At 50.4% G+C, this 26,511-nt stretch overlaps 1 protein-coding gene across 5 annotated transcripts in view; it reads right to left on the reverse strand.

The window, feature by feature from the left end:
- Positions 1–295: 295 nt before the first annotated feature.
- The window catches only part of NRF1 (nuclear respiratory factor 1), an 85,646-nt gene continuing 59,430 nt past the window's right edge, over positions 296–26,511 (reverse strand). For 4 of the 5 annotated variants that reach the window (XM_082239078.1, XM_082239077.1, XM_082239079.1 and 1 more), the window contains 2 exons: positions 23,384–23,508; positions 296–593 (listed from right to left, as the gene is read on the reverse strand). In XM_082239078.1, the coding sequence (XP_082095204.1) occupies positions 430–593; positions 23,384–23,508 (289 nt within the window). In that variant the 3' untranslated portion in view covers positions 296–429. Of the gene's footprint in view, positions 594–20,663; positions 21,356–23,383; positions 23,509–26,511 lie in introns of those variants that run through there. The other variant, XM_082239080.1, reaches the window with a different exon arrangement.

A 26,511-nucleotide genomic window follows, 5' to 3' on the forward strand; every position in this document is an offset into this window, starting at 1 on the left:
CTGGCTTTGTGGGGATCTGCCGGGCCAGGAAAGCCTGCAGGGAGCCCCACCGCGGACCCCGCCTCCCTCCCCAGCAAGCCCTGAAAAGAGAGGGCTATAAACCTTTTCCGCCACATCTCACCCCGGCTTTGAGAAAGGAGGGTCCATGCAATGGGAGACGAAGGCTTGGCCCAGCCTGCCCCAAACAGGCTTCCTTGCTTTCGCGAGGCCCGAGAGGAGCTGTAAAAATCGCGGCTCCGAAATACACCCTGTGTGTTTGTGTGTTGTTGTTTTTTCCTGTTTGTTAAACGAAACCTTTCTTTTTGCTTCCAAAGCTGCGAGACTCACAAATGCCACCTGATTGCACCTCCGCAGAGGCGTAGAAAAAAAACTATTCGCACAAGGGAGGAGGAAGCTGCTGCAGCGCCATGATCCTGCCGCTCTCGCCCGTCACTGCTCCAGAGTCACCACCTCCACGGCCTGGCCGTCCATGGTGACGGTGCTGTCTGTTATCCTCGCGGCCACGGGAGCCATGGCGACCTGGACCGGGCCGTTGCCCTGAGCAAGGCTGGTGACCACCGTCTGGTACATGCTGACGGGGATCTGGACGAGCCCTGCGGAGAAAGAGAGAGGGGAGAGGGTCAGGCGAGGCTGGGACCAAATCTATGCTTCCAGGTGCCATAAGAAAGCTACAGAGAGAGCGCAGGATAGTGCGCACCCCGGAAATGATCTCTTTCAGCTCCTGCCTTCTGGAAGAAGGTCCAGGGTTATAAAGACCAGGACTAGCTGCCTGAGAAACAGTTTCTATCCATATGCAGTTTTGGTTTTAAACGCAGGGTAAGGAGTCTCTATGGGAGTATATTGTATTTAAAAATGGGGTGTCAGAGATATTAGGAGGCTAACCAGGTTGGGATAAGCTGGGATAGCAGGCTTGTTTGTTTTTGAATGTCTTATGTAGATTTTTCAATTTTGTTGTTCTGTATGGGAAAATGACAATAAAGATTATCGTATCGTATTTTGATTCCACTGGTTCGGGTCCTACCCTCCAGAGCAGGAGAAAACAGGCTTGCTCCAAATTCCATGGGGCAGCCCTTGAGATATTTGAAGATGGTTAGCATATCTCCTCTCAGTCTCCTCTTTCCCAGGCTAAAACATCCCCAACTCCCTCAACCGTTCTTCATCAGGCTTGATTTCCAGACCTGTGATCATCTTGGTCGTCCTCCTCTGCACACATTCCAGCTTGTCAACATCCTTCATAAATTGTGGTTCCCAGAACTGGACACAGTATCCCAGGTGTGGTCTGACCAAGGCAGAATAGAATGGGACTATGACTTCCCTTGATCTGGACACTTAGACTTCTGTTGATGCAGCCAAGAATAGCATTTGCCTATTTTGCTGCTGATTTTTGAAAGCACCTGAGAGCAAAAAGGGACCCATCTTCTGCCTATAAAAGAGAGCTGTTGAGCCCCTTTGCCCAAAGACTAGCCCAGGGGGGTGTTTTTTTTAAGCCCAATGGCCGCCTTCCCTTCTGGGTGACCTTCCAAGGACCACATGCAACAATTGTGACTTTGTGCAACAGGTTAGATACGACACACCCACACGCCCCTCTCTATCCTCAACAGACAAGGAAGAGGATCTGGCACCAGATTATGGTTGCCATTGTTTTGCATTATTACTATTATTTCATTATCGTGTTTATATCCCACCTTTTTCTCCGAAGAGCTTGAGGTGGTCTACGTGGTTCTCCCTTTCTCCTGCTCATTCAGTCCCCACAACAACCCTGTGAGGTACTTTAGGGCGAGAAACAGTGACCAAAACCATCCAAGCCAGCTTCGTGGCCGAGTTGGGAATTCGAACCCTGGTCCTAGCTTGACACTCTTGAGTACTGCGCAGCACAGGCTCTCATTACAAACATGAAACTCCCTCTACGTGGGGCTGCCCTTGAGACTGACCCAAAAACTCCAGCGGGTGCAGAATGCCGCAGCGAGGCTCCTTACGGGATCACATTCACCCGGTGCTATACCAGCTGCACTGGCTCCCGGTGGAGTACAGGATCAGGTTCAAGGTGCTGGTTTTAACCTTTAAAGCCCTATACGGCCTAGGACCCTCGTACCTACGGGACCGCCTCTCCTGGTATGTCCCACGGAGGACCTTACAGTCTTCAAACAAAAACATCTTGGAGGTCCCAGGCCACAAGGAGGTTAGGCTGGCCTCAGCCAGAGCCAGGGCCTTTTTGGCCGTGGCCCCGATCTGGTGGAACGCTCTGTCCCAAGAGACTAGGGCCCTGTGGAACTGGACATCTTTCCACAGGGCCTGCAAGACAGAGCTGTTCCACCAGGCCTTTGGCCAAGGCACAGTCTGACCCCCTCCTTCGGTAATCCTCATAGCACTATAGCCCAGTGGTTGCCATTAATTTGATTCTGAATTGATTTTAGAATGAAATTTAGAATGCATTTCAATTAATTGCTTGTGATTTTATGTAAACTGTGTCACTTTTATTGTTGTTAGCTGCTCTGAGCCCAGCTTCAGCTGCGGAGGGCGGGATATAAATAAATTATTATTATTATTATTATTATTATTATTATTATTATTATTACATCTTTAGCAAAAATTCTTGGGTTTAGGAAGCGGAATCCCTGAGCCCCAAGCTCTGAAGGAGGGGCAAAGTGAGTCTGCCACAGACCTCGGATTTCATTCCTGAAGGTCAACGTTTAACAGCAGGAGGAGGAGGAGGCAGAATGTGATTTGAGTGTCCTCATATCACTTTGCTGTGCAGACAGCGAAGCTTAAGCCTTAAGCGCTCTGACCTGGTATCCGAGGCAACTCCAAATTGGGCAGGCCTGAGCCCCGCCTGGTTGCTCTTTCTGGGATGATCGTGGCGCCCTTGCGCACCGCCAGGTAACACCACCTTCTCCCCAGAAAGTCAGGTAAAAGAAGTAGCCTGTCCGAGACGGACTGACGGAGTGGGGGCGCTGCTCTTTCAAGCCCCGCACCACAATAAATCAGCAGCAGAACTAGAAAAAACATGCTAGGAAACTTTAGGCCAGGGGTCAGCAAACTTTTTCAGCAGGGGGCTGGTCCACTGTCCCTCAGACCTTGTGGGGGGGGGCAGACTATATTTTGGAAAAATAACAATGAACAAATTCCTACGCCCCACAACTAACCCAGAGATGCATTTTAAATAAAAGCACACATTCTACTCATGTAAAAACATGCTGATTCCCAGACGACAAGCTGGATTTAGATGGTGATTGGGCTGGATCCGGCCCCCGGGCCTTAGTTTGCCTACCACTCCTTTAGGCCAAAACATTTTCAGAAATGAGCGCCAGGGGAAATTTGCAAGCGGGTTCCTATTTTCCCCAGGGCCAAGCTATGCAATATATCCAAGATCTTTACAGTTCGTCAAACAGCAGCGATGGGAGTGGGGTGGTTCAGTTGGGAGACTTCTGAAACTTTATAGTTTAGAGAAATGGCGAGGAAGAGGTGACGTAATAGAAGTCTGTAGAGTTAAGTCTGGCTTGGAGGAAGTGGATGGAGTAAAGTTTCTCTCCCTCTCTCTCTCTCATTATGCTAGAATTCATGGACACCCAATGGAGCCGAATGTGGGAAGATTCAGGAAAGGTTAACAAAAATAAAATTCTTTGCACGGTGCATAGTTAACCTATGGAACTCACTGCTACGGGAGGCAGGGATAGCTGCCAACTTGGATGGCTTAAAAAGATTTGCCTAATTTGTGGAGAGGGCTGTCAAAAGACTCCTAGCCACGACGACCCTTCTCTGCCTCCACAGTCGGGGGCAGATGTGCTTCTGAGTCCCAGCTGCTGGAAACTGCCAGAGAGGAGAGTTGGTCTTGTGTTCGAATTCTGCTTGCAGGCAGGACGCTGGACTAAATGGGCCATGATCTAGCAGGAACACCTTATGTTATCATGAGATACCGTATTTTTCGCTCTATAAGACGCACCAGACCATAAGACGCACCTAGTTTTTAGAGGAGGAAAACAAGGGAAAAAAATATTCTGAATCTCAGAAGCCAGAACAGCAAGAGGGATCGCTGCGCAGTGAAAGCAGCAATCCCTCTTGCTGTTCTGGCTTCTGGGATAGCTGCGCAGCCTGCATTTGCTCCATAAGACGCACACATTTCCCCTTACTTTTTAGGAGGGAAAAAGTGAGTCTTATAGAGCAAAAATACGGTAGTTATTTCAGATAAATCATCACCTCCCCCCCCCCATTCTGAAGCTGCCCTTTCCCCTAAAAGGAAAAAAAAAAAAACTTATTTGTACAGGGAACTTAGGAGAAACTTTTCTCCATTGGCCATGTGTTCATCCCCTTCCCTCCTCCCCTTGCACTGATCCAGTTCAGACATAGGCAAACTCTGGCCCTCCAGATGTTTGGGACTACAATTCCCATCATCCCTGACCACTGGTCCTGTTAGCTACGGATGATGGGAACTGTAGTCCCAAACATCTGGAGGACCGGAGTTTGCCTATGCCTGATCCAGTTGGTTACTCCCTAACTTGATCAAACCATAGTTTACTGTTACATCTCAGCCTTCCAAACTGTCTCAACTGAGCCAGTGAGTGACTTTTGTTAGAAACAGGCCTCCGTACCAGCTATACATGCCAGGAAGCAAAAGATGGGCCTGTTGTTTTACGCAGAAAACCTTGGTTTAGACATTATTATTTTTTTTAAAAAATATTATTATTTATACCCCGTCCATCTGGTTGGGTTTCCCCAGCCACTCTGGGCGGCTTCGAACAGAACACTAAAATACAATAACCTATTAAACATTAAAAGCTTCCCTAAACAGGTCTGCCTTCAGACGTCTTCTAAAAGTTTGGTAGTTATTTTTCTCTTTGACATCTGGTGGGAGGGCGTTCCACAGGACATGATCTATAGCAAGCCGTCTTAAAAACCAAACTCCTTTTTTTTGTAATTTAAAAATACTGACTACACTCCAGAGCTGGCTGTTAAAACTTGCCAATGCTCTAAATTCCTACCTGCTAAACAATTCAGATCACAGGATCATTCAATCAATCAATCAATCAATCAATCAATCAATCTCCCATCTTCTTCTCCCAGGAGCTGAAGCTGGTATAAATGGCTTCTCCGCTCCTCATTTAACCCCCACAACAACGCTATGAGGTTGGTTAGGCTAAGAGGCAGAGACTAGCCCTAATGTCACCCAGTGAGCTTCACAGCCAAGCGAGAATTCGAACCCTGGTCTCTCCCAGGATCACGCTGGCAAGCTGAGATCAAGCACGTTGCAGAAAGATGTGAGGAGGGGGACAACTCTGGAGGAAACGAAGAGCCAAGCCAGAATGCAACGGTACACTTCTATACACTAATTCAGTTAAAAACAGCAGAAAACTTAATTTGGGGTTTGCTACAAACATCAACAACCTCATAATGTTTTGGACTACAACTAGGGCTGCCGGTAGTAATCTCAAACCATTTGGGAGGAGGGTACCAAGTTGGCAAGACAGGACGCAGGTGGTGCTGTGGGTTAAACCACTGAGCCTAGGACTTGCCGATCAGAAGGTTGGCGGTTCAAATCCCCGCAACGGGGTGAGCTCCCGTTGCTCGGTCCCTGCTCCTGCCAACCTAGCAGTTCGAAAGCACGTCAAAGTGCAAGTAGATAAATAGGTACCACTCCAGCGGGAAGGTAAACAGTGTTTCCTTGCGCTGCTCTGGTTTGCCAGAAGCGGCTTAGTTATGCTGGCCACATGACCCGGAAGCTGTACGCCGGCTCCCTCAGCCAATAAAGCGAGATGAGCGCCGCAACCCCAGAGTCAGTCACGACTGGATCTAACGGTCAGGGGTCCCTTTACCTTTACCTTACTAGGTTGGCAAAGGCTGATTTAACTCATGTGACCCATCCTGGAATCACGTGAGCACAAGGACTCTGCCCCACGCAGCCTACAATCTGAATCCCGAAAGTGGGGAGAAAAGTGAAGGGCAGGGGATGCTATTGCAGGATCAGCTTCTTGCCAGCGATCTTAATCTTATTTTTATGGTTGTACACAGTGCTTCCCCCCCCTTAAAAAATGTTTAGGGGTACTTTCATTTCCCTTCTCATATTGAAATACTGCCCCACAATGAGGCCAAACTTAGATTCACGAAATGTTTAGGGGTATGCGTCCCCCCGCAAAAACAAAACAAAATGCTGGTTGTACGTCATTTTAAACAATTTTTAATGTTGTAACCTGCCTTGGGAGGAGGGATGTGGGTGGCGCTGTGGGTTAAACCACAGAGCCTAGAACTTGCTGATCAGAAGGTTGGCGGTTCTAATCCCCGCGACGGGGTGAGCTCCCGTTGCTCGGTCCCTGCTCCTGCCAACCTAGCAGTTCAAAAGCACGTCCAAGTGCAAACCTATAAATATCCCAAAGCCATAGTTCTGTTGCTCCATTTAAAAAAGAAAGAAATGAAATACAGTGGTACCTTGGGTTACATACACTTCAGGTTACAGACGCTTCAGGTTACAGACTCTGCTAACCCAGAAATAGTATATCAGGTTAAGAACTTTGCTTCAGGATGAGAACAGAAATTGTGCGGCGGCGGCAGGCGGCCCCATTAGCTAAAGTGGTGCTTCAGGTTAAGAACAGTTTCAGGTTAAGAACGGACCTCTGGAATGAATTAAGAACTTAACTCGAGGTACCACTGTACAGTGGTACCTCTGGTTGCAAACGGGATCCGTTCCGGAGGCCCGTTCGCAACCTAAACAGAACGCAACCCGCTTCTGCGCATGATGTCATTCTGCACGTCTGCGCATGCGCGAGAGGCGAAACCCGGAAGTAACCCGTTTCTGGGTCATTGCAGGATGCTACCTGAAAACGTTCAACATGAGGGATGACTGTATGGCCAAACTTGTCCCTTGTCACTGGGGCGGAGAGCGCACGTCGGGCTGCGAGCCTGGACCTCTCAGCTGGGATAAAAGGAAAGGAGAGAGATGGAGGAAGGAAAAGGACAGGCGAGCAAAAAGCAGAAAAACAAAGTACAGTGGTACCTCAGGTTAAGAACTTAATTTGTTCCGGAGGTCCGTTCTTAACCTGAAACTGTTCTTAACCTGAAGCAACACTTTAGCTAATGGGGCCTTCTGCTGCCGTCCCACCACTACGCAATTCCTGTTCTCATCCTGAAGCAAAGTTCTTAACCCGAGGTGCTATTTCTGGGTTAGTGGAGTCTGTAACCTGAAGCGTATGTAACCCGAGGTACCACTGTAAAAGGAAAAACCAAGAAAGGTCAATGTGCAACGAGACCATTGCTAAATATGTCATTCAGCCTGGCTTCGCCTCATGCACAGAACAGGAGCGTAAAAACCGGGGACTGTCTGTGCATGAACACAAGCATCCTTTGCGCCAAGGGGATTAAGCCGCTCCCCGGCATTGGCTGCAATGGCCTTCAGCACCGAGAAAGCGAGCGAGGGGAGAGGCGGGCAAGTTCCCTGCAGGACCCCAGATCGCAGCCGCCTGCCCTTGGGAGAGCAACAGCGGCTAAAGCCCCAGAGATATGGTAATCAGGCCTGGGACTGTCACCCCACGCATCTGCCCCTCTGATTAGCCTTAATCTAGTTGGCACATGTTAATCTAAAGCTTGGGATTTCGGACCCTTTCAATGGTATTAAAGAGAAAATCCCTTTGCTCACAACTTGGGCAAGGGCGGGGGGTGGGGGGGTGGCGAAGAGCACGTCTGTAGGGCTGTCAGCTCTGCTCCCTGCTGTGGCACCCTGTCCCAAATGAAGGCGCACAAATTCCGGGTGCAATCCATGGGTGGAGTGGGGTGGGGACTTTGCCAGGGTGGACCTTGGGGAAACTTTCCAGAAACTTCAGTCCGTTCAGAACATGCTGCTGGTGGTAGTGACTAATCGGGGTGACTAACTGTTGCCTGATTTTTTTACAAAAACCACAACACAATTCTTATTGATTTATTGTTAACACATAACCAACAGTGGCAGAGCCATGCACGGAGCATAGTCGGTGCAAAAAAAGAAGAAAACGACAGAAGCACAGTTACAGGTAGCCAAGATTTTAAGGCGAGTCTATATAATAGCCCTAGGGATGCGGATGGCGCTGTGGGTTAAACCACAGCCTAGGACTTGCCGATCAGAAGGTCGGTGGTTCGAATCCCCGCGACGGGGTGAGCTCCCGTTACTCGGTCCCAGCTCCTGCCAACCTAGCAGTTCGAAAGCACATCAAGTGCAAGTAGATAAATAGGTACAGCTCCAGCGGTAAGGTAGACGGCGTTTCCGTGCGCTGCTCTGGTTCGCCAGAAGCGGCTTAGTCCTGCTGGCCACATGACCCAGAAGCTGTACGCCGGCTCCCTCGGCCAATAAAGCGAGATGAGCGCCTCAACCCCAGAGTCGGCCACGACTGGACCTAATGGTCAGGGGTCCCTTTACCTTTACCTAATAGCCCAACCACAACAAGGAATTGCGGGAGGGGCTGCTCATAGATGACTCTCCTATTTGTGTGGTCAAAGAACAGAGACAAGCACACGTCAAAACTGTCCGATTGGGCTTTGCCCCAGGCTACATGTCTAGCGCTTACCAGCACTCAGATAAAGCAATGCTTCGTACACTGGTAAATGAGATTTTATGGTACTAGCGAAAGGCCATGACGAAACCATACAAACACCCATACAGTCGTACCTTGGTTCTCAAACTTAATCCGTTCCGAAAGTCAGTTCCAAAACCAAAGCTTTCCAAAACCAAGGTGCGCTTCCCCATAGAAAGCAATGCAAAACAGATTAATCCGTTCCAGACTTTTAAAAACAACCCCTGAAACAGCAGTTTCACATGGATTTTACTATCTAATGAGACCATTGATCCATAAAATGGAAGCAGTCACACAATCCATCCTTCCCTCCATCCATCAGGAGCTGAACTGGGTTCCACACAGCCACAAAAACAAAACAAAAAAGAGCAGCAAAAACAAAAACACGAAATAAATAGCAAAAACAGACAGACCTCAGCGTAACACTCCCCTGCTTTGAGTCACTGACATTGTGCCCAATGTAGAGTTCTGGAGAACCTGAAAGCTTGCCAAACTCGCGTAACATTTTGGCTGGTCCCAATATTTCTCCAAGTGTGGATCTGGAAGAACTTTTGATGAGGACTTGCATCAAAAGCTCTCTGAAAGTCCAAGAGTAAAATATCTACCAGATCAGCCCTAGCCACCTGCTTGTTCACACTCTGCAAATTCAAAGTGTTGGTGCTGACCTTTAAATCCCTAAACGGCCTCGGTCCAGTATATCTGAAGGAGCGTCTCCACCCCCATCGTTCAGCCCAGACACTGAGGTCCAGTGCCGAGGGCCTTCTGGCGGTTCCCTTACTGCGAGAAGCCAAGTTACAGGGAACCAGGCAGAGGGCCTTCTCGGTGGTGGCGCCCGCCCTGTGGAACGCCCTCCCACCAGATGTCAAAGAGAAAAATAACTACCAGACTTTTAGAAGTTATCTGAAGGCAGCCCTGTTCAGGGAAGCTTTTAAAGTTTGATGCATTACTGTATTTAAATATTTTGTTGAAAGCCACCTAGAGTGGGCGGGGTATAAATAATAAATAATAATGATTATCATCATCATCATCATCATCATCTAAAATGTTGGCAGGGTTTCTTTTTGCAGAAGCCATGCTGATCCTTCCGCCTCAAGACTTATCCTTCTGTGGGTTTTAACGATTCTTTCTACCAATTGAACCTGGGTCAGACGTTATGTCGACAGGTCTATGATTTCCTGTTTCCTCCTTATGTGCCTTTCAAGCAATCGGTGTTACAATGGCTGTCTCCTAATCCTCTGCAAAGGAGTTTGATTTAAATTCCAATCAGCATTTTTTTGTTGTTAAAAGCGATTTCTCACAAGTTCTTTAGAGGACTCCGGGTGAATGCCGATGGCTTGTTAAATCTGTCCGCCAGCTCTAACATTTCGCCTCCTGTCTCCTCCGTTTGGCAGAGTTGCTCAAGAGACCTGCCCGGAAACAATGGCCAGCGAAAAGGAGAAAAGAGAGAGGAACTGGCTGCAATTCATTGCTTACGAGCTTCCCACCAGAATGCTTGTAGCAGGAGACAGGAGGCTCACCTAGACAGAGTGTATCTGATAGACCTTTTGGCTCGATCTGCTGGGACTCTTCCTGTCTCGGGCTGGCGCGAGGAATTAGCACTCAGAAATGGGGAAATTCAACAAAGCAACGAGTTATTGTGGTTAGCGGCTGTGGAGAAAGGTGAGCCTGAGTTCCTGGGTGCAAGATGGGGAAGGGCAACAGCATCTCCCCAATGGAGATGGGAGAGACTCTTGCCTGAAACCCTGGAGAGCGGCTGGCAGTCAGTGCAGACAATACTGAGAAAGATGGACCATTGGTCTGGCTTGCTATAAGGCAGATGCCTGGGTTCCTATGTCCGTCAATGATGTTTAGGCAACACGATGACCATATGCATACGTAATAGGCAATCTTTATAGAATTCCATCAAACAAGAACAGGTTCAAAATGAAATCTTAGACAAAGTCTCTGAAAGTCTTTGAATGAAGCGAGGTATCAGGCTTTGTACGATGAAAGACAAGCTGTGAAGCTTTGTGTCTTCAGCAAATATAATGTCCAACACTGAACAGAGATTCCGGATATTGACTGCTGTTTCGTAGATCTTCGTCAGCGTGGTGGGAGAATATAGAATTGTTTCATAAAAAAGGTAAAGAGACCCCTGACCATTAGGTCCAGTCGTGGCTGACTTTGGGGTTGCAGCGCTCATCTCGCTTTATTGGCCGAGGGAGCCAGCGTACAGCTTCCGGGTCATGTGGCCAGCATGACTAAGCCGCTTCTGGTGAACCAGAGCAGCACACGGAAACGCCGTTTATCTTCCCGCCGCAGCGGTACCTATTTATCTACTTGCACTTTGATGTGCTTTTGAACTGCTAGGTGGGCAGGAGCAGGGACCGAGCAACGGGAGCTCACCCCGTCGCAGGGATTCGAACCGCCAACCTTCTGATCGGCAAGTCCTAGGCTCTGTGGTTTAACCCACAGCGCCACCCGCGTCCCGGAATTGTTTCATAAACCCATCTTCTTTTGAATGAATATATGTGAATGAAAATATCAAATGCTGTGGAGCAGTGCTCATGTAATAATGACTACATTATTCTCCCACCACACTGACGAAGATCTACGAAACAGCAGTCAATATCCAGAATCTCTGTTCAGTATTGGACATTATATTTGCTAAATACACAAAGCTTCACAGCTTGCCTTTCATCGTACAAAGTTTGGTACCTTGCTTCATTCAAAGACTTTAAGTCTAAGATTTCATTTTGAACTTGTTATTGTTTGAAGTAATTCTATAAAGATTGTCTATTACAAATAATTGTCTATTATTGCTTGTAAGCCGCTCTGAGCCCGGCCTTGGCTGGGGAGGGCGGGGTATAAATAAAAATTATTATTATTATTATTATTATTATTATTATTATTATTATTATTTATGCATATGGTCATCGTGTTGCCTAAACATTGCTGATGTTCTCTTTTGCAACACAGGGGTTGGTTTAGGTTCCTATGTCCGGCAGGAAAACCTCAGAGAGTTACAGTGACCTCCACACAACGGTGGCTGCCCCATGGCCTCTTGTTCTCATTTCAGAATTTGCAGGGCAAGGGGAGGGTGCGCTTGCGTGTGTCCGTGGGGTGGAAAGAGGCCGATTCTTCCTGCAAGCTCCCTGTGCAGCTGTTTACCGGCTACGGATTACTGCAGTCACATGATCCGCTTCCCAGCAAAGCCAAGCTGTCCCCGGGACTGAGAAGGTCACTGGGAGATGTGGGGCTGGAGAGGGAGAGGAGAAAAAGGCAGGCAGGCAGGCAAAGCACTGCCCTCCCCGTTGCATCAGGGGGCAGGATTTGCAGCCAGAAGGGCTACAGAGCTGCTGCTCAGTTCCTGGCACCGCACGCCAGAGAAACGCCAGCACATCCGTGTTCTCAGCTACCCATCCAATCAAAGGCTAAAGCAAATGCTGGCAAACTTCACCAGCCTCCTTCTCTGCCACTTTTGCCTCCTGAGTTGCACCCAAGAGACGTGAGGAAAGTGGCGCTGGTATTCATGGAGAAAGGAGATTAAGCACGGGTGCAACACGCAGGCATTTCTGGTGCATGGCCTGGAAGCTTTGCATTCTGGCCCCAAACACCTGCCCCAGATGCACGGGAGCCAATTCTTGTTGTTACTTTATTGCATTGCGTTGATGATATCCCACTTTTTCCCCAAGCAGCTTGAGGTGGTGTACATAGTTTTCTGTCTCCTCATTCAATCCCCACAACAACGCTGTGAGGTATGTTAGGCTGAGAGGCAGTGACTGGTCCCCAGGATCACCCAGTGAGCTTCACGGCTGCGTGGGGATTTGGACCTTGGTCTCTTAGGTCTTGGTCTCTGTCCCAGCTCCTGCAGTTCAAAAGCACACCAGTAGTGCTGTTGTTGTTTAGTCATTTAGTCGTGTCCGCCACTTCGTGACCCCCTGGACCAGAGCACACCAGGCCCTCCTGTCTTCCACTGCCTCCTGCAGTTTGGTCAAACTCATGCTGGTCGCTTCGAGAACACTGTCCCACCATCTCGTCCTCTGTCGTCCCCTTCTCCTTGTGCCCTCCATCTTTCCCAACATCAGGGTCTTTTCCAGGGAGCCTTCTTTTCTCATGAGGTGGCCAAAGTCTTGGAGCCTCAGCTTCAGGATCTGTCCTTCCAGTGAGCACTCAGGGCTGATTTCCTTCAGAATGGAGAGGTTGGATCTTCTTGCAGTCCATGGGACTCTCAAGAGTCTCCTCCAGCACCATAATTCAAAAGCATCACTTCTCCGGCAATCAGCCTTCTTTATGGTCCAGCTCTCACTTCCATACATCACTACTGGGAAAACCATAGCTTGAACTATGCATGGCATTTATCACTCTCCTTTATCTGTGTTGGGTTTCTCTCAAATCCTGTTCAGAATAGGGGCTTGGACAGGGAAGGCCAAGGCAGCGCTAAGCAACACCGCAACTAGATTAGAGATAGCTGCATCTTAGAACTGGCAAGTATAGAATCACAGATTTGCAGGGTTGGAAGGGACCCCAGCGACTATCTAGTCCAACCCCTTGCAAAGTAGGAATCACAACTAAATCACAACTCATCTATGACTGCACGTTGTATTAGGTAAAGGTAAAGGGACCCCTGTACATTAGGTCCAGTCGTGGCCGACTCTGGGGTTACGGCGCTCATCTCGCTTTATTGGCTGAGGGAGCCAGCGTACAGCTTCCATGGAGGTCATGTGCCCAGCATGACTAAGCCGCTTCTGGCGAACCGGAGCTGTGCACGGAAATGCCATTTACCTTCCCGCTGGAGCGGTACCTATTTATCTACTTGCACTTTGACGTGCTTTCGAACTACTAAGTGGGCAGGAGCAGGGACCGGGCAATGGGAGCTCATCCCATCACGGGGATTCGAACCACTGACCTTCTGATCGGCAAGTCCTAGGCTCTGTGGTTTACTCCACAGCACCACCCGCATCCCTCTGCTCGTTGTATTAGTAGTTACTAAAAGGATGTAACACTTTTTCATTTTCGTTTGTAATAAAGCCTGTTTTTAAGCAGGGAGATGAAAAACCAGGAATCAACATGCTCAGAGGCTCAGTGAGAGCAGGGGGACAGGCAGGAAGTGGGCTACCCTTGCAATTTCCCACTGGCCTGCAGCCTAACACAGCACAGCACATTGGAAAACGGGTGGGGATAGTGGCGAAGACATGAAATGGCAGCAAAGTTTGCAGGTTTCCCCCACAGAACAGCTAGTCTACCTGGGCAGTGAGAATTTCAACAGAAGCATGCTTACAGATTCCTCAGTCATTCTCCAGGCAAATTATTGTAGTGGGAAGGAAAATAGCGAACAGGAGAGGCAATATAAAAACAGCGATGTTAAGATTGACGAATGAAATGTTAAAATCAATCCACTACATGAGTTTTATATGAGCCACCCAGAGTGGCTGGGGCAACCCAGTCAGATGGTGGGGTACAAATAATAAATTATTACTTTATATTTGCATCATCTGCACTTTTGAAGAAAGAAAGGGCACATAGATTTTATTCCCCCTTGTGCAGGAATGGATGAATCCCGTCCAGGGCAAATTCTGCAGGGCTCTGTTTGATCCCGTTTCCACAATAATCTCTGAACATTTTTTTTAAAAATCCTCTGTATTTAAATGTATATTTTATCACTATATATATGTGTGTGTGTGTGTGTGTGTGTGTGTTATGTATGTATTTTATCTCAACGTATGCAATGTACACATTTCAAAATGTACTTTACTTTAATACACGTGGGGGTTTTTTAATGCCATCCAGTAAATTTTTTGAACTGAGCACCATAGCACAAAACTCAGAGGCGCATAATTGCATTCGGATCTCTGAATTAGTCTGGAAGGTGCAAACTGGGTCAATCTAATCCTCTTCCATCCCTCCTCTAGTGTGAGAAGTGGAGCAGGAAAATTCTCTCTTCTGCCTTTTGCTAACTGGAGCGGGGGAACATCGTTTCGGTCTACAATATTAAACCCGCGAACAGGGGGAGTTAAGTAACACTGAACTTAGTGGGACCGACTTCTGAAGCTCAGGCCGGCGCAGCGCAGAAGGGTTTGAGTTGATCAACCAATCAATCAACTCAAAAGCTGCAGCTTTAGCCTACGTGCCAGTGGCCCGGCTCCTTGGACAACCGCTGCCCATGCAGGGAAGATGAGCATCCTTCCTGATCCCCAACACTTCCCCTCTCAGCAGAAATGGCTGCGATTATCGTCTCTCCTCTGCTGATGCATTATAAATGAGTCACCGAAAATGTCCTGAGTGGTGGCAGCAGCGGCTGAAACCAAGTCACAGAATGCAGGGGGCAGTCAAGGCCGATTCCCTGGGGCGAAGACATCCCTTCCCAGCCTGAGTTCCTGATACAGTCATACCTTGGGTTACAGTACGTTTCTGGCCACAATTCAAAGTGCTGGTGCTGACCTTTAAAGCCCTAAATGGCCTCAGTCCAGTATACCTGAAGGAGCGTCTCCACCCCCATCGTTCTGCCTGGACACTGATGTCCAGCTCCAAGGGCCTTCTGGCGGTTCCCTCACTGCGAGAAGCCAAGTTACAGGGAACCAGGCAAAGGGCCTTCTTGGTGGTGGCGCCCGCCCTGTGGAGAGCCCTCCCATCAGATGTCAAAGAGACCAACAATTTTACCAGACTTTTAGAAGACATCTGAAGACAGCCCTGTTCAGGGAAGCTTTTAATGTTTAATAGGTTATTGTATTTTAGTGTTTTGTTGGAAGCCGCCCAGAATTAAATAATAAATTGCTGCTGTTGTTGTTGTTGTTGTTATCACAGCAGCTTCAGGTTGTGTTTTTCGGGTTACGGACCGCTGAAACACGGAAGTACCGGAACGGGTTACTTCCGGGTTTAGGTGGTCACGCATGTGCAGAAGCGCTAAACTGCGCTTTGCGTATGTGCAGAAGTGCCAAATCGCACCCCACCCGTGCGCAGATGCAGGTTGCGAATGCTGCAGGTTGTGAACGTGCATCCCACACAGATCACGTTTGCAACCCAAGCATTCACTGTCTTGCCATTCTCCTACCAGCTGGGAGCATGAGTCACCAACCTTCCCTGCCCTGCTAGGAAAGGGCTACCCACCACCCCTTTTAAGATGCAGAGAATCTCCTGAAAGTGCAAGGAACGTCAAGACAAGCTTGCTGGATCCGGCCCGTGTCCCATCTTGTCCAGCATCCTGTTCTCAGAGTAGCCCTGGGAAACTTGCAAGCAGGGTTCAAGCACAAGAGAATCACTCTCTGCTCCTGCAGTTTCCAGAAACTGGGATTTAGAGTGAAGCATCGCGGAGGCACAGCCAACCTGGCTAGCAGCCATTGAGAGCCCTTTTCCTCCATGAATTTCTCTCACCCCTGGCCCCTGCAGCTGTGAGTTCCACAGTTTTAATCACGCGCTGCAAGAAGAAGGACCCAATGATCTGAGATGAGGCAACTCCGCACGCTCAGCCTGAAAAGAAAGTCCCTTTTAGCTGCTGAGAGAGGACCAGCTTTTCAACTGTGCAGGGACAGCGGCCCAAAAAACCTCCAAAACGCTTTCTGAGGTCTCCCGCTTGCTGAAGCCCAAAATGGCTGCCGGCTTCTCCTCCCATCAACAGCGCAGGCTGCTATTCCTTGGCGCAGAGCAGGAGGGAACATATTGCAGCGAGCGGTGAGCACCCGAGGACGGCCATCTATTCCTTTCAATGCAACGCTAATGCCTTGTAATCAGCTTTAATTTTTAAACAGGCCCGGTCCCTCCTGTCCATTTCCCCTAATTCAGGCCACGTGGAAGGTAAAACGCTCCTGCGCTTTAAAGGGAAGAACACACACACACACAAATAAAAATAGATGCCATGGCCTGTGACAGCTGGAGGGAGCGACTGATCGGCCCCATTAATGGGAGAGGATGTCAGGGCTCCCAGCAGAGAAGGAAGGAGCTGCTGGGCGGAGGGGGGGGGAGAAAAGGGGGTGCCGCAAGCTTCTCTAAGAGCCGCAAGGCAAAGCGGGTAGCATGTGGCACGCCTCATTTATGTAATGCTTTAGAAGGCCAATGTATTCCTCTCTGTATGCGACCGGGAGTACAGTCATACCTTGCGTTACAGCCGCTTCAGGTTGTGGTTTTTTGGGCTGTGGACTGCCAAAACCCGGAAGTACCAGAACGGGTTACAGTCATACCTCAGGTTGAAGTAGCTTTGGGATAAGTATTTTTGGGTTGCGGGGTGCGGTGAGCTGGAAGTAACATAGCACGTTACTTCCGGGTTTTGCTGCTCGCTCATGCGCAGATGGTCAAAATGAGGTCATGCGCATAAGCGGCGAATCACAACCCGCGCAGACGAGGGTTGCGTTCGCTTCTGGATGCGAACGGGGCTCTGGAACAGATACCATTCGCATCCAGAGGTACCACTGTACTTCCGGATTTTGGCGGTCACGCATGCACAGAAGCGCTAAATCGCGCTTTGTGCATGTGCAGAAGACCAAATCGCAACTGTGCACGCACAGACGTGGCTTGTGAATGCTGCGGGTTGCGAACATGCATCCGCACAGATCACATTCGCAACCCGAACGTCCACTGTACACTTCCCAAATTGCAGGTGGGCCAAGCGAGGCAGAGTCCTGCTCATGCCTGGAGATGCCACCCACCATCGGAGACAGGATGCCCCTCAATGGGGAGAGGGATGCCACGGGGTCTGTTGTGGCATCTGGCTGGTCACCGAGGGAGCAGGAAACTGGGCTGGAATGGCCTCCACCTGCAGGGCTCCAGGCCCACTGAGCCAGATCAGAAGGATGCAGTCAGCGCCACGGGGCCGAGTTCGCCACTACGCTCTCTCAGTCCCAGCTGGTAGACAGGCGGGCACATGTCAGGCCCTGCCTAGACAGCAGCCTGGCTTCAGTCCCGCTGTGTCCCGGCCGAGTGCTGCAATGCCTGAGCTGGGGCCCATGGCAGAAGTAAGAAGCGCAGGCACAGTTCCTACTGGCAAGCGTTAATGTCCAGGAGCAGTCTAGGAGAACCAGCAGAAGCCTTGGTCCAGTATATCTGAAGGAGCGTCTCCACCCCCATCGTTCTACCCGGACACTGAGGTCCAGCACCGAGGGCCTTCTAGCGGTTCCCTCCCTGCGAGAAGCCAAGTTACAGGGAACCAGGCAGAGGGCCTTCTCGGTGGTGGCACCCGCCCTGTGGAACGCCCTCCCACCACATGTCAAAGAGAACAACAACTACCAGGCTTTTAGAAGACATCTGAAGACAGCCCTGTTTCGGGAAGCTTTTAATGTTTGATGTATTATAGTATTTTAATATTCTTTTGGAAGCCGCCCAGAGTGGCTGGGGAAGCCCAGCCGGATGGGCGGGGTATAAATAATAAATTATTATTATTATTATAAGCACACCAAGTGCTGGGCTTGGATTTGCAGTGGGCAGCATTGACCTCGGGGCTGGAGGCCTCTCCACTCCAAACACACCACAGTTAATCTTCCCAGGGCATCCCAAAAGCCACCAGTCATATTGAGAGAGAGAGGAAGAGATGGTCACATGACTTCCTGGGCTCGGCGTTTGATAGATCACTGAGACGAAGTGACAGTCTGGAACAGTCAGGATTGCACCTGCAGTTCCACAAATAAAGCACCCGGTTTGCAGAATTCAGCTCTCTGAGAACTGCCTTTTTCATTATTTAATGAATCAAGTCTTTAGTCCTTATTGCTGTGTCCCTGCTGCTGGCATCTCAGCAGGGCAGGAAGAGGGCTGGATGGGATTTCCGTAGCTTCGGTGAGCAGCAAAGCTCCTGACCCGCAACTAGCAAAACTAGAACCGGAGATCAGGAAATAGAAGACGAATTGTGCACGTTCTGTCAATGTACCTAATCCACGCAGGCCGCAGAAATCACCCTTTATTGGTGCAGAATTTGGATTGAATAGGCGTGCAAGAGGAGCCGGCCGGGTCAGGCCAATGGCCCACTTAAATCCAGCATCCCGTTTTCACACTGGTCAACCGGATGCCCTGCAAGAAGGATCAGAGCTGCTACTCTCCTCCTGCGGTTTCCAGCAATTCAGAAGCATGGCAGCCTCCCAGTTTGCAGGCAGACCACAGCCACCAGGGGCCAGTAGCCACGGAGAGCCCCCTCCGCTATGAATTTGCCACCGAACTTGAACACTCGGTTCTGCTCATGGGAGCCCCTGCCCCTCTGCAAACAGGTCGCTCAGGTTTACCCCGATACATGACTTCAGTGTCAGAGCTAATAATATAATAATAATAATTTATTATTTATACCCCACCCATCTGGCTGAGTTTCCCCAGCCACTCTGGGCGGCTCCCAATCAAGTGTTAAAAACAGTACAGCGTTAAATATTAAAAACTTCCCTAAGCAGGGCTGCCTTCAGATGTCTTTTAAAGATAGGATAGCTGCTTATTTCCTTCACATCTGAAGGGAGGGCGTTCCACAGGGCAGGCGCCACCACCGAGAAGGCCCTCTGTCTGGTTCCCTGTAACTTCTCACAGGGAGGGAACTGCCAGAAGGCCCTTGACGCTAGATCTCAGTGTCCGGGCAGAACGATGGAAGTGGAGACGCTCCTTCAGGTATACTGGACCGAGGCCGTTTAGGGCTTTAAAGGTCAGCACCAGCACTTTGAATTGTGGCCGGAAACATACTAGCTAAGGCTAGGGACACGTAAGGTGGTGAAGCGAGTGCGCTCCTCTTCTCCGCTGAATAACCGCAGCTGATCTGCATCGACTGGGGTTAACGGGAGAAGGGCTAGGAGGACAAAGTCCTCTTATCAGTTAAATTTGGTGTCCAAAAGATTCCAGCGTGGAGAGATCGCTGTACCATGAACCCTGGCAGCAGAGATACAGCTTTCTGACCCATGAAGAACATCCCTTCTGCCACCCACTGCCTTTATGGTCAGGGAGGGGTTCTCGGCCGGCCTCCACTAACCAGCGGCGATATGGGTAACAGATACGGCTATTTCCTTGCAGGAAAGGACGTCAGGATTACTGGACTTTGGCAAAGCTCTTGCTAAGAAGCGAAGGACGGGCCGGAGGAGGCATACGTAATAGGATGATGAACGAGCCCATTCGTCCGCATCGAATCTAGGGCAGAATGAATTGGCTGGTTAATTCCACCGCTCGCTAAGGCTCTTCGCCGTCCTTCCCCTCCCTCAGCTATTCGTGACCAATCAGATAGCTGCCCCCTTAATCTTCTACGCCAACCGAGTTCCGCGCTAACGAAGCCTCCCTGATTGGCTACGCCGGGGAGCTGACGCCCGTGTAACCGGGCAGATCCTTCCCTGGGTGTCGGGTGGGAGAGGACTGGCCTGCCCAGAAGTCAAAATGCAAAAAACATCCAAGCACGAGCCAGGGATGCTGAGCATTTGTGCTCTGTGCGATTGCAAAGAGTCTGCTAGTGCTGCCCGCCCACCGGCGAAGGAAAAGCGATCGGCCAGTTATGTAAGAACACTACATGGCACAGTCTTCCCCAAGGCTCCCCAGCTCCCAACCTAGCTTAGCCAGAGGCACCGAACTCTTAATGCCACCCAAAATTAGAGCAATGGTAAAAAGGTAAAGGGACCCCTGCCCATTAGGTCCAGTCATGGCAGACTCTGGGGTTGCGGCGCTCATCTCGCTTTATTGGCCGAGGGAGCCGGCATACAGCTTCCGGGTCACGTGGCCAGCATAACTAAGCCGCTTCTGGCAAACCAGAGCAGCGCACGGAAACGCCGTTTACCTTCCCGCCAGAGTGGTACCTATTTATCTACTTGCACTTTGATGTACTTTCGAACTGCTAGGTTGGCAGGAGCAGGGACCGAGCAACGGGAGCTCACCCCATCACGGGGATTCGAACCGTCGACCTTCTGATCGGCAAGTCCTAGGCTCTGTGGTTTAACCCACAGCGCCACCTGCGTCCCATAAGAGCAATGGTAGGAGAGAAGAAATGGCATGGGGGTGGAAGTGGTGCAGGGCAGAAAGCCAGCAATGCAACCCCCTTTATCATGAATGTCAGGAGCTGGGTATGTGAAGGATTCGGAAGAAAAAGAAAGACTTGGGTCACCTGGCTTGTTCAAAGGTTGGTCAAATAATGGTCAAATATTTTTCAAGCATTCACTTTATTACAACAACAGCAACAAAAAAAGAGAGGGTACTTTCATCATCTACAGATTTTGATGGTCACACTAATTACAAGAACCCCACAGCCGTTAACAGTTACTGTGAAACAATGCAATTGATGTTTTGAAAGCTGAAAGATATTTCCAGGCCGATGTAAGGCAGACCCACGTGGGAAAGGGGGGAGCAGCCTGCGTTCCCTGCAGCAAGCAAAATGGGAGTCAGGGGGTGGTGGCCGTTTGCATCTGAAGATGGCTGGCACCCTGTCAGGAGCCACTGGCCGTGACCAGAAAGAGAAGCTTTCATATGAATCTGCTCCTGACTGCTGCAAGGATGTGGGGCGGAGGCCCTGTACCTGCCATTGCAAAGAATGGGCATCATCACAAAACTTTGAGGGGGGGGGGGAGCCCTTGAGCTGCCACCAATAAGTTGGCATTCTCAGAATATTTGACAGCATTTGACCAAGGTCAAATCACAGGCCTTCTTCAAGCTGGCAATATCTGACCAGCCCGCCAACCCTCTTGGAAAAGAAAGCATTTCATTTCTGAACGGGTGAGCGAGGCAGAAGGGCTCGGAGGGGGATTGGGACCGGCAGCTCTGCCCAACCCGTCTCAATCCTTAGCTTAAAAGGGATGCCAAGGTCCTTTCCATGCCGTTTCCTGCGGGCCAGATGATGTAGGAGTGTGCCATGGGGACGCCCCAAGTGAGGCTCACGGGGTCAGCAGGGGCTTCGCTCCCCACTTCCTCTGGGGCAACAGGAGCTGCAAGATGTAAGGCAGTGGGGATTTAGGCACTACAATAACTTAATAATGCCTGCGTTGCAGGGGGGTTGGACTAGATGACCCTCGGGGTCCCTTCCAACTCTACAGCGATTCTGAGCGCAGACCGAGGTCAGAGCAGCTTCTGGCATAAGTGGGTCCGAGAGAACAAGCAACCACCAGCCTTCTAGCCGCTGGATGAGGCCAATGGCACATACACTGTGCTTCCTGTTCTTGCAATAGCCAAACAGATGCCTGCAAGCAGGATTTAAGAACAAGAGGAACTCTTCCCTCTGGTGCTTTTCAGCAGCTGGAATGCAGAACCATTGCTGCCGCGGCTTGGAGCCGACGACAGCCCACTGCACTGAATCGCAATTTGCTGCAGGGTGAAATTCGAAGTGCTGGTTATTAGCAGCCCCAGCTCCTGCGGATAAGGCTCTCAATGGCTGCAAAATCCTAAGAAGCGCCTCTTTGCATAGGAACCCATTAGATGGGCTTGGAACACCTGCACCCCTGGGCAGAAAGCAGAACAGTCTTGCTAGAACGTTCTGTGGTTCTGCAGGCCTGCCAGAGTCCCGCTTTGCAAAGACCCAGTTGCCAAGAAAGTCTTCTTTGGGGCAGGGCTGGAGCAGCCAAGCAGCCTCAGAGCTGTTTGCCCTGCTGAAGGAAGGAGGAAGGTTTTGGAACGCTTTGCTGAAGGCGTTGCAAGTGACTTGTTTACCAGCTGCAAGGTGCCTGGGCTCTCGGGAGCAGAAAAGCAGCAATTAAGCAAGCAGAGAGACCGCCTACATTTCTAGGCTTGGTTACCGGCTCTGAGGCCGGAGCGGGAAACCCAACGGAGTAAACAGCATGAAGGATGCTCAGGTCTACGCCACACAGGGAACCGTACGAAACCGCTTTACACTGAGGCAGACCGTTGGCCCAGGCATGCTCTCTCTTCCTAGGCCATATCTTGCTAGCCCTACTATGCACACTTCCTAGAGGGTTTTTGTCTGGCTGGGCTGTGCCCCTGAGGTCTGATAATACCTCATAATAATAATAATAATAATAATAATAATAATAATAATAATAATACAGTCATACCTCGGGTTGAATGCGCTTCGGGATGAGTGCGTTTGAGTTGTGCTCCGCGGCAACCCGGAAGTAACGGAGCACGTTACTTCCGGGTTTCGCCGCTTGCGCATGCGCAGACGCTCAAAATGACGTCACATGCATGTGCAGAAGCGGTGAAAAGCGACGCATGCGTGGGCAGACGTGCCATCGCTAGTTACGTTTGCTTCTAGATACGAACGGGGCTCCGGAACGGATCCTGTTCACATCTAGAGGTACCATTGTAATAATAATAATAATAATAATAATAAAAATAAAAAATTATACACTGCCCATCTGACTGGTTGCTCCAGCCACTGTGGGCAGCTACCATCACATATAAAAACATAATAAAACATCAAACTTTATAAACTTCCCTATACGGAGCTGCCTTCAGATGTCTTCTAAAAGTCACATAGTTGTTTATTTCCTTGACATCTGGTGGGAGGGTATTCCGCAGCGCGGATGCCCCCACCGAGAAGGCCCTCTGCCTGGTTCCCTGTAACTTCACTTCTTGCAGGGAGGGAACCCCTAGGAGGCCCTCGGATCTGGACCTCAGTGCAGAGACCTTGTGCAGAGGTCTTTCCTGTCACCTGTTAACCTGACCTTTTCCCCAGTGAAGCTGTGGAACTGAATCTGGGACGTCTGCATGCAAAGACCTGAGTTGCGTGGCTCCACCCATGTCACCCAGGGAAAGGAAGCAGAGGGGCCTATAAATTGGAGAAGCTAAGTTCTGCGAACTTTCCTGCATTCTGAGAGCCCAACAACTCAGGAAGCTACTCTTTTTTGAGGCGAGTAAACGACAAAGTGGGTAGATTTTACTGCTCTGGCTGGGAACCGCCTTCTTTGGGCCCAGTGAGACTTTGAAACCCCATCCACCAGTCTGAGCGAGTTCACAAAGGAATCAGGAAGAAACGCAATTGCATATCTGCATCGGCCTACCGTTCGCATCTTGAACCCCGGTGAGTGCGCCGACGGCTGCTGCAGTTTCACCGGACAAAACAATCTGGCCCCCGCCTTGGAGGGTGGCTTCTGCAAGCGTGGCGACGGCGTGGGCGGCTGCTTCGCTGCAAGGCAAGGAGAATAGAGGTTACCAAAAGGACAGAGAGAGAGCAAGCAATGAAACGTGATTGGCATGGACAGGAGTCCCAAATTTAACCTCTAGCCCTGGGAAGTTTAAAAAAAAAAAGTGTTCCTGATTCAAGCAAAGTTGGAGAGATGATGGGGAACATGTCTCTGTTCACAAAAGCCCTGCAGAAGTCAGGAGCCACCAGAATATCCCCACCAAAGCATCTTCATTCTTTGTTTATTTCATAAAATCTATACACTGCTAGGTTGTAAAAAAAAAAAAATCCCTCAAAGCAGTTTAAGAAGAGAATAAAACAATACAACCATCAGTTTTAAAAAAATGTGTAAAAGCAACTGTGCAAATCATTCAAAACATAAAATCGACAGTAAGCTAAAAGCAGATCACAACATACATCCATACTCAATGCAGTGGTACCTCCGGTTGCGGACGGGATCCATTCCAGAGCTCCAGACGGATCCCACGGTTTCTGCCATCGGAGGTGCTGCTTCTTTGCATGTGCACGGCGCGATACAGCGCTTCTGCGCATGTGGCGAAACCCAGAAGTATACTTCCGGATTTGCCACTTTCACAACCTGAAGTTTACGTTACCTAAGGGTAACATAAGCCAAGGTAGGACTATATGTCTGGATAAAAGTAAAGGTAAAGGGACCCCTGACCATTAGGTCCAGTTGTGGCCGACTCTGGGGTTGGGGCGCTCATCTCGCTTTACTGGCCGAGGGAGCCGGCGTACAACTTCCGGGTCATGTGGCCAGCATGACTAAGCCGCTTCTGGCGAACCAGAGAAGCGCACGTGTCAGGGGTTCAGAAGCAGAGACGCAGAGAAGGGTGGAAACAGAGAGCGAGGGGGAGGAAGCCGAAGGGAGAATGAGTGATGATGACGACCCGAGATCTCCAAGCCTAAGCAGTGAGTCAGAGGACTCCCAAAAGGGAGCCCCAGTGAGCAGAGCAAGGGGGGGATCCGGGGGGACACCCCAGGAGGAAGGGAACAGAGGAGATTCAGAGAGCAGCAGCTGGAAGTCGGGACCCACGCTCATAACTGAGGGCGGCAGCAGCTGGAAGTCGGGACCCACGCTCAAGACTGAGAGCAGCAGGGAGGAAGGTAGCCAGGCATCGGGTTCCGGAGGCTGTCAGCAGGAGGGAGGGCACGAGTCAGGGGTGGTCACGCCCTCCTCAGAGAGCGAGGCAACGGTTAAGAGGAAAGTAGAGAGTTGGGCGCGCGCGCCAAGTTCAAATGCAGCGGAAGCTGGAGCAGTAAGCAGCCCGGAGAGTGAGCCAGGTCCTAAAGCCCGCCGCAAGGAGGCAGAAGGATCAGGGGGGTCAGCGTCAGAGGAGAGTAGAAGGGAGGAGGCCCAGGGGGGCAGAAGGACCCAGAGACGTAGGGAGAGGCGAAGGAGGTGGAGCAAGGCTAGGGTATTAAGCTGGTGTGCAAGAGGCGGGGACTCAGACGGGTCTTCGCCGACCTAGAGCAGAAGGTGTAGAGCTGCACGCTGCAGTTCGGAAATGAAACCTGTAACTCAATAAAGACTCTTTTAAAGTGGACGCTGTGTGGCGTGGTCCTATGTGAGCTGGGACCTGGTAGCAGCTCTGACAGTAAGACCCGTCTCTTCAAAGCTTCAGAAACCTGAAACCTCGCAGCGGGAGCAGAAGCCGCTAGGGGAGGAAGAGGGGTGTCTGTAAGCGAGCTCACAAAGGTTAGCAAGATGACGGAAGAACAGAGGATCTCCGCGCTGCAAGAGGCAGTGACCCAGTTGTCCTCAGAGGTATTGGCTTCCAAGAAACGGGAGGAGGAGACTACAGACGCCTACAGAGACCTACACGCCAGGTTTGAAATGCTTGTTAAGCAAGGGCAACCGGGACCCAGACCGGAGGGCGTGGGATTGGCACGGAGAGCAGGAGGGCTTGTGGCTCACTTCGATGGGACTTTGCAACAGTACCCTAATTTTAGAGCAGACGTAATGTGCGCACTGCAACTGCTGGCAAAAGACTTTAGAGATGAGGAAGAGAAGGTGGGGTTCATATTGTCCCATTTGCATGGGGATGCCAAAGCCTGGCTGCGCAATTTGTGGAGGGATAAAGATCCGGCGCTTCAGAATGCAGATGCCTTTATCAAAGCGATGGATGCGTGTTTTTTGTCTACTATTGATGTGGATCTTGCCAGACGGGAGATTCATGGACTAAAACAAGGGAGGGCGAGCGTCCGGCAGTATCACGCCCGATTTTTTGCGCTGGTCAGTGCTTTAGAATGGGATCGGGATTCGCCCCCTGTCAGAGACCTCTTCTGGGAGGGTCTAAGTTCAGCGGTTAAGGATGAAATTGCAAGGGGGGAGAGGCCCCGAAGCACGCAGGAGGTGGTCCAAAGGGCGCTGACTGTGGGGGTGAGGCTGGAAGAACGTCCATGGTGCAGAGATGAAGGACGTGGAGGGCGCGAAGCAGCGAGAAGTTTCTCTTTCGTTCCGAGGGAAGCAGCGCGTGCGCAATCCACACCTCCGCCAGGAGGGGGAGGGGAACCGATGGAGGTTGGAGGTGCAAGGGCTCAGTCAGCAGCCAGAGCCCTAGCACCGGCAGCAGGGAAAGCGAAGCCTCCTAGAGGGAACAGGAAGTGTTACATCTGCGAGGATCCAGGCCATTTGGCGAAGGAGTGTCCCCGGAGGCTCCACAAGCACACTGCAGCCTCAGCAATGGTGACTGCAGCAACGCAGCAAGGAGAACCACAGCAGGGAAACGACGATGTCTGGCTGGAGACGGAGGCACTGGGGCCCAGCCAGACGCATCTGTGAAGCAGTCCCCAGCAATCTTGCAACCTACGGATCCCCTCCCACCCAAACCAGTAGTGCAGCTCACAGCATCTCTCCAGCTACCCGACGGCGTCACTATCGAAGTGCCGCTTTCTGTGGATTCTGGAAGCAACGCAGACTTTATAGCGCAGAGCTTTGTGGAGCAGCACGCTATACAGCTATTGCCTGCCACTCTGCCCCTGCAA

The sequence above is a fragment of the Podarcis vaucheri genome, assembly GCF_965113315.1.
Source record: "Podarcis vaucheri genome assembly, chromosome: 10".
NCBI lineage: Eukaryota > Metazoa > Chordata > Lepidosauria > Squamata > Lacertidae > Podarcis > Podarcis vaucheri.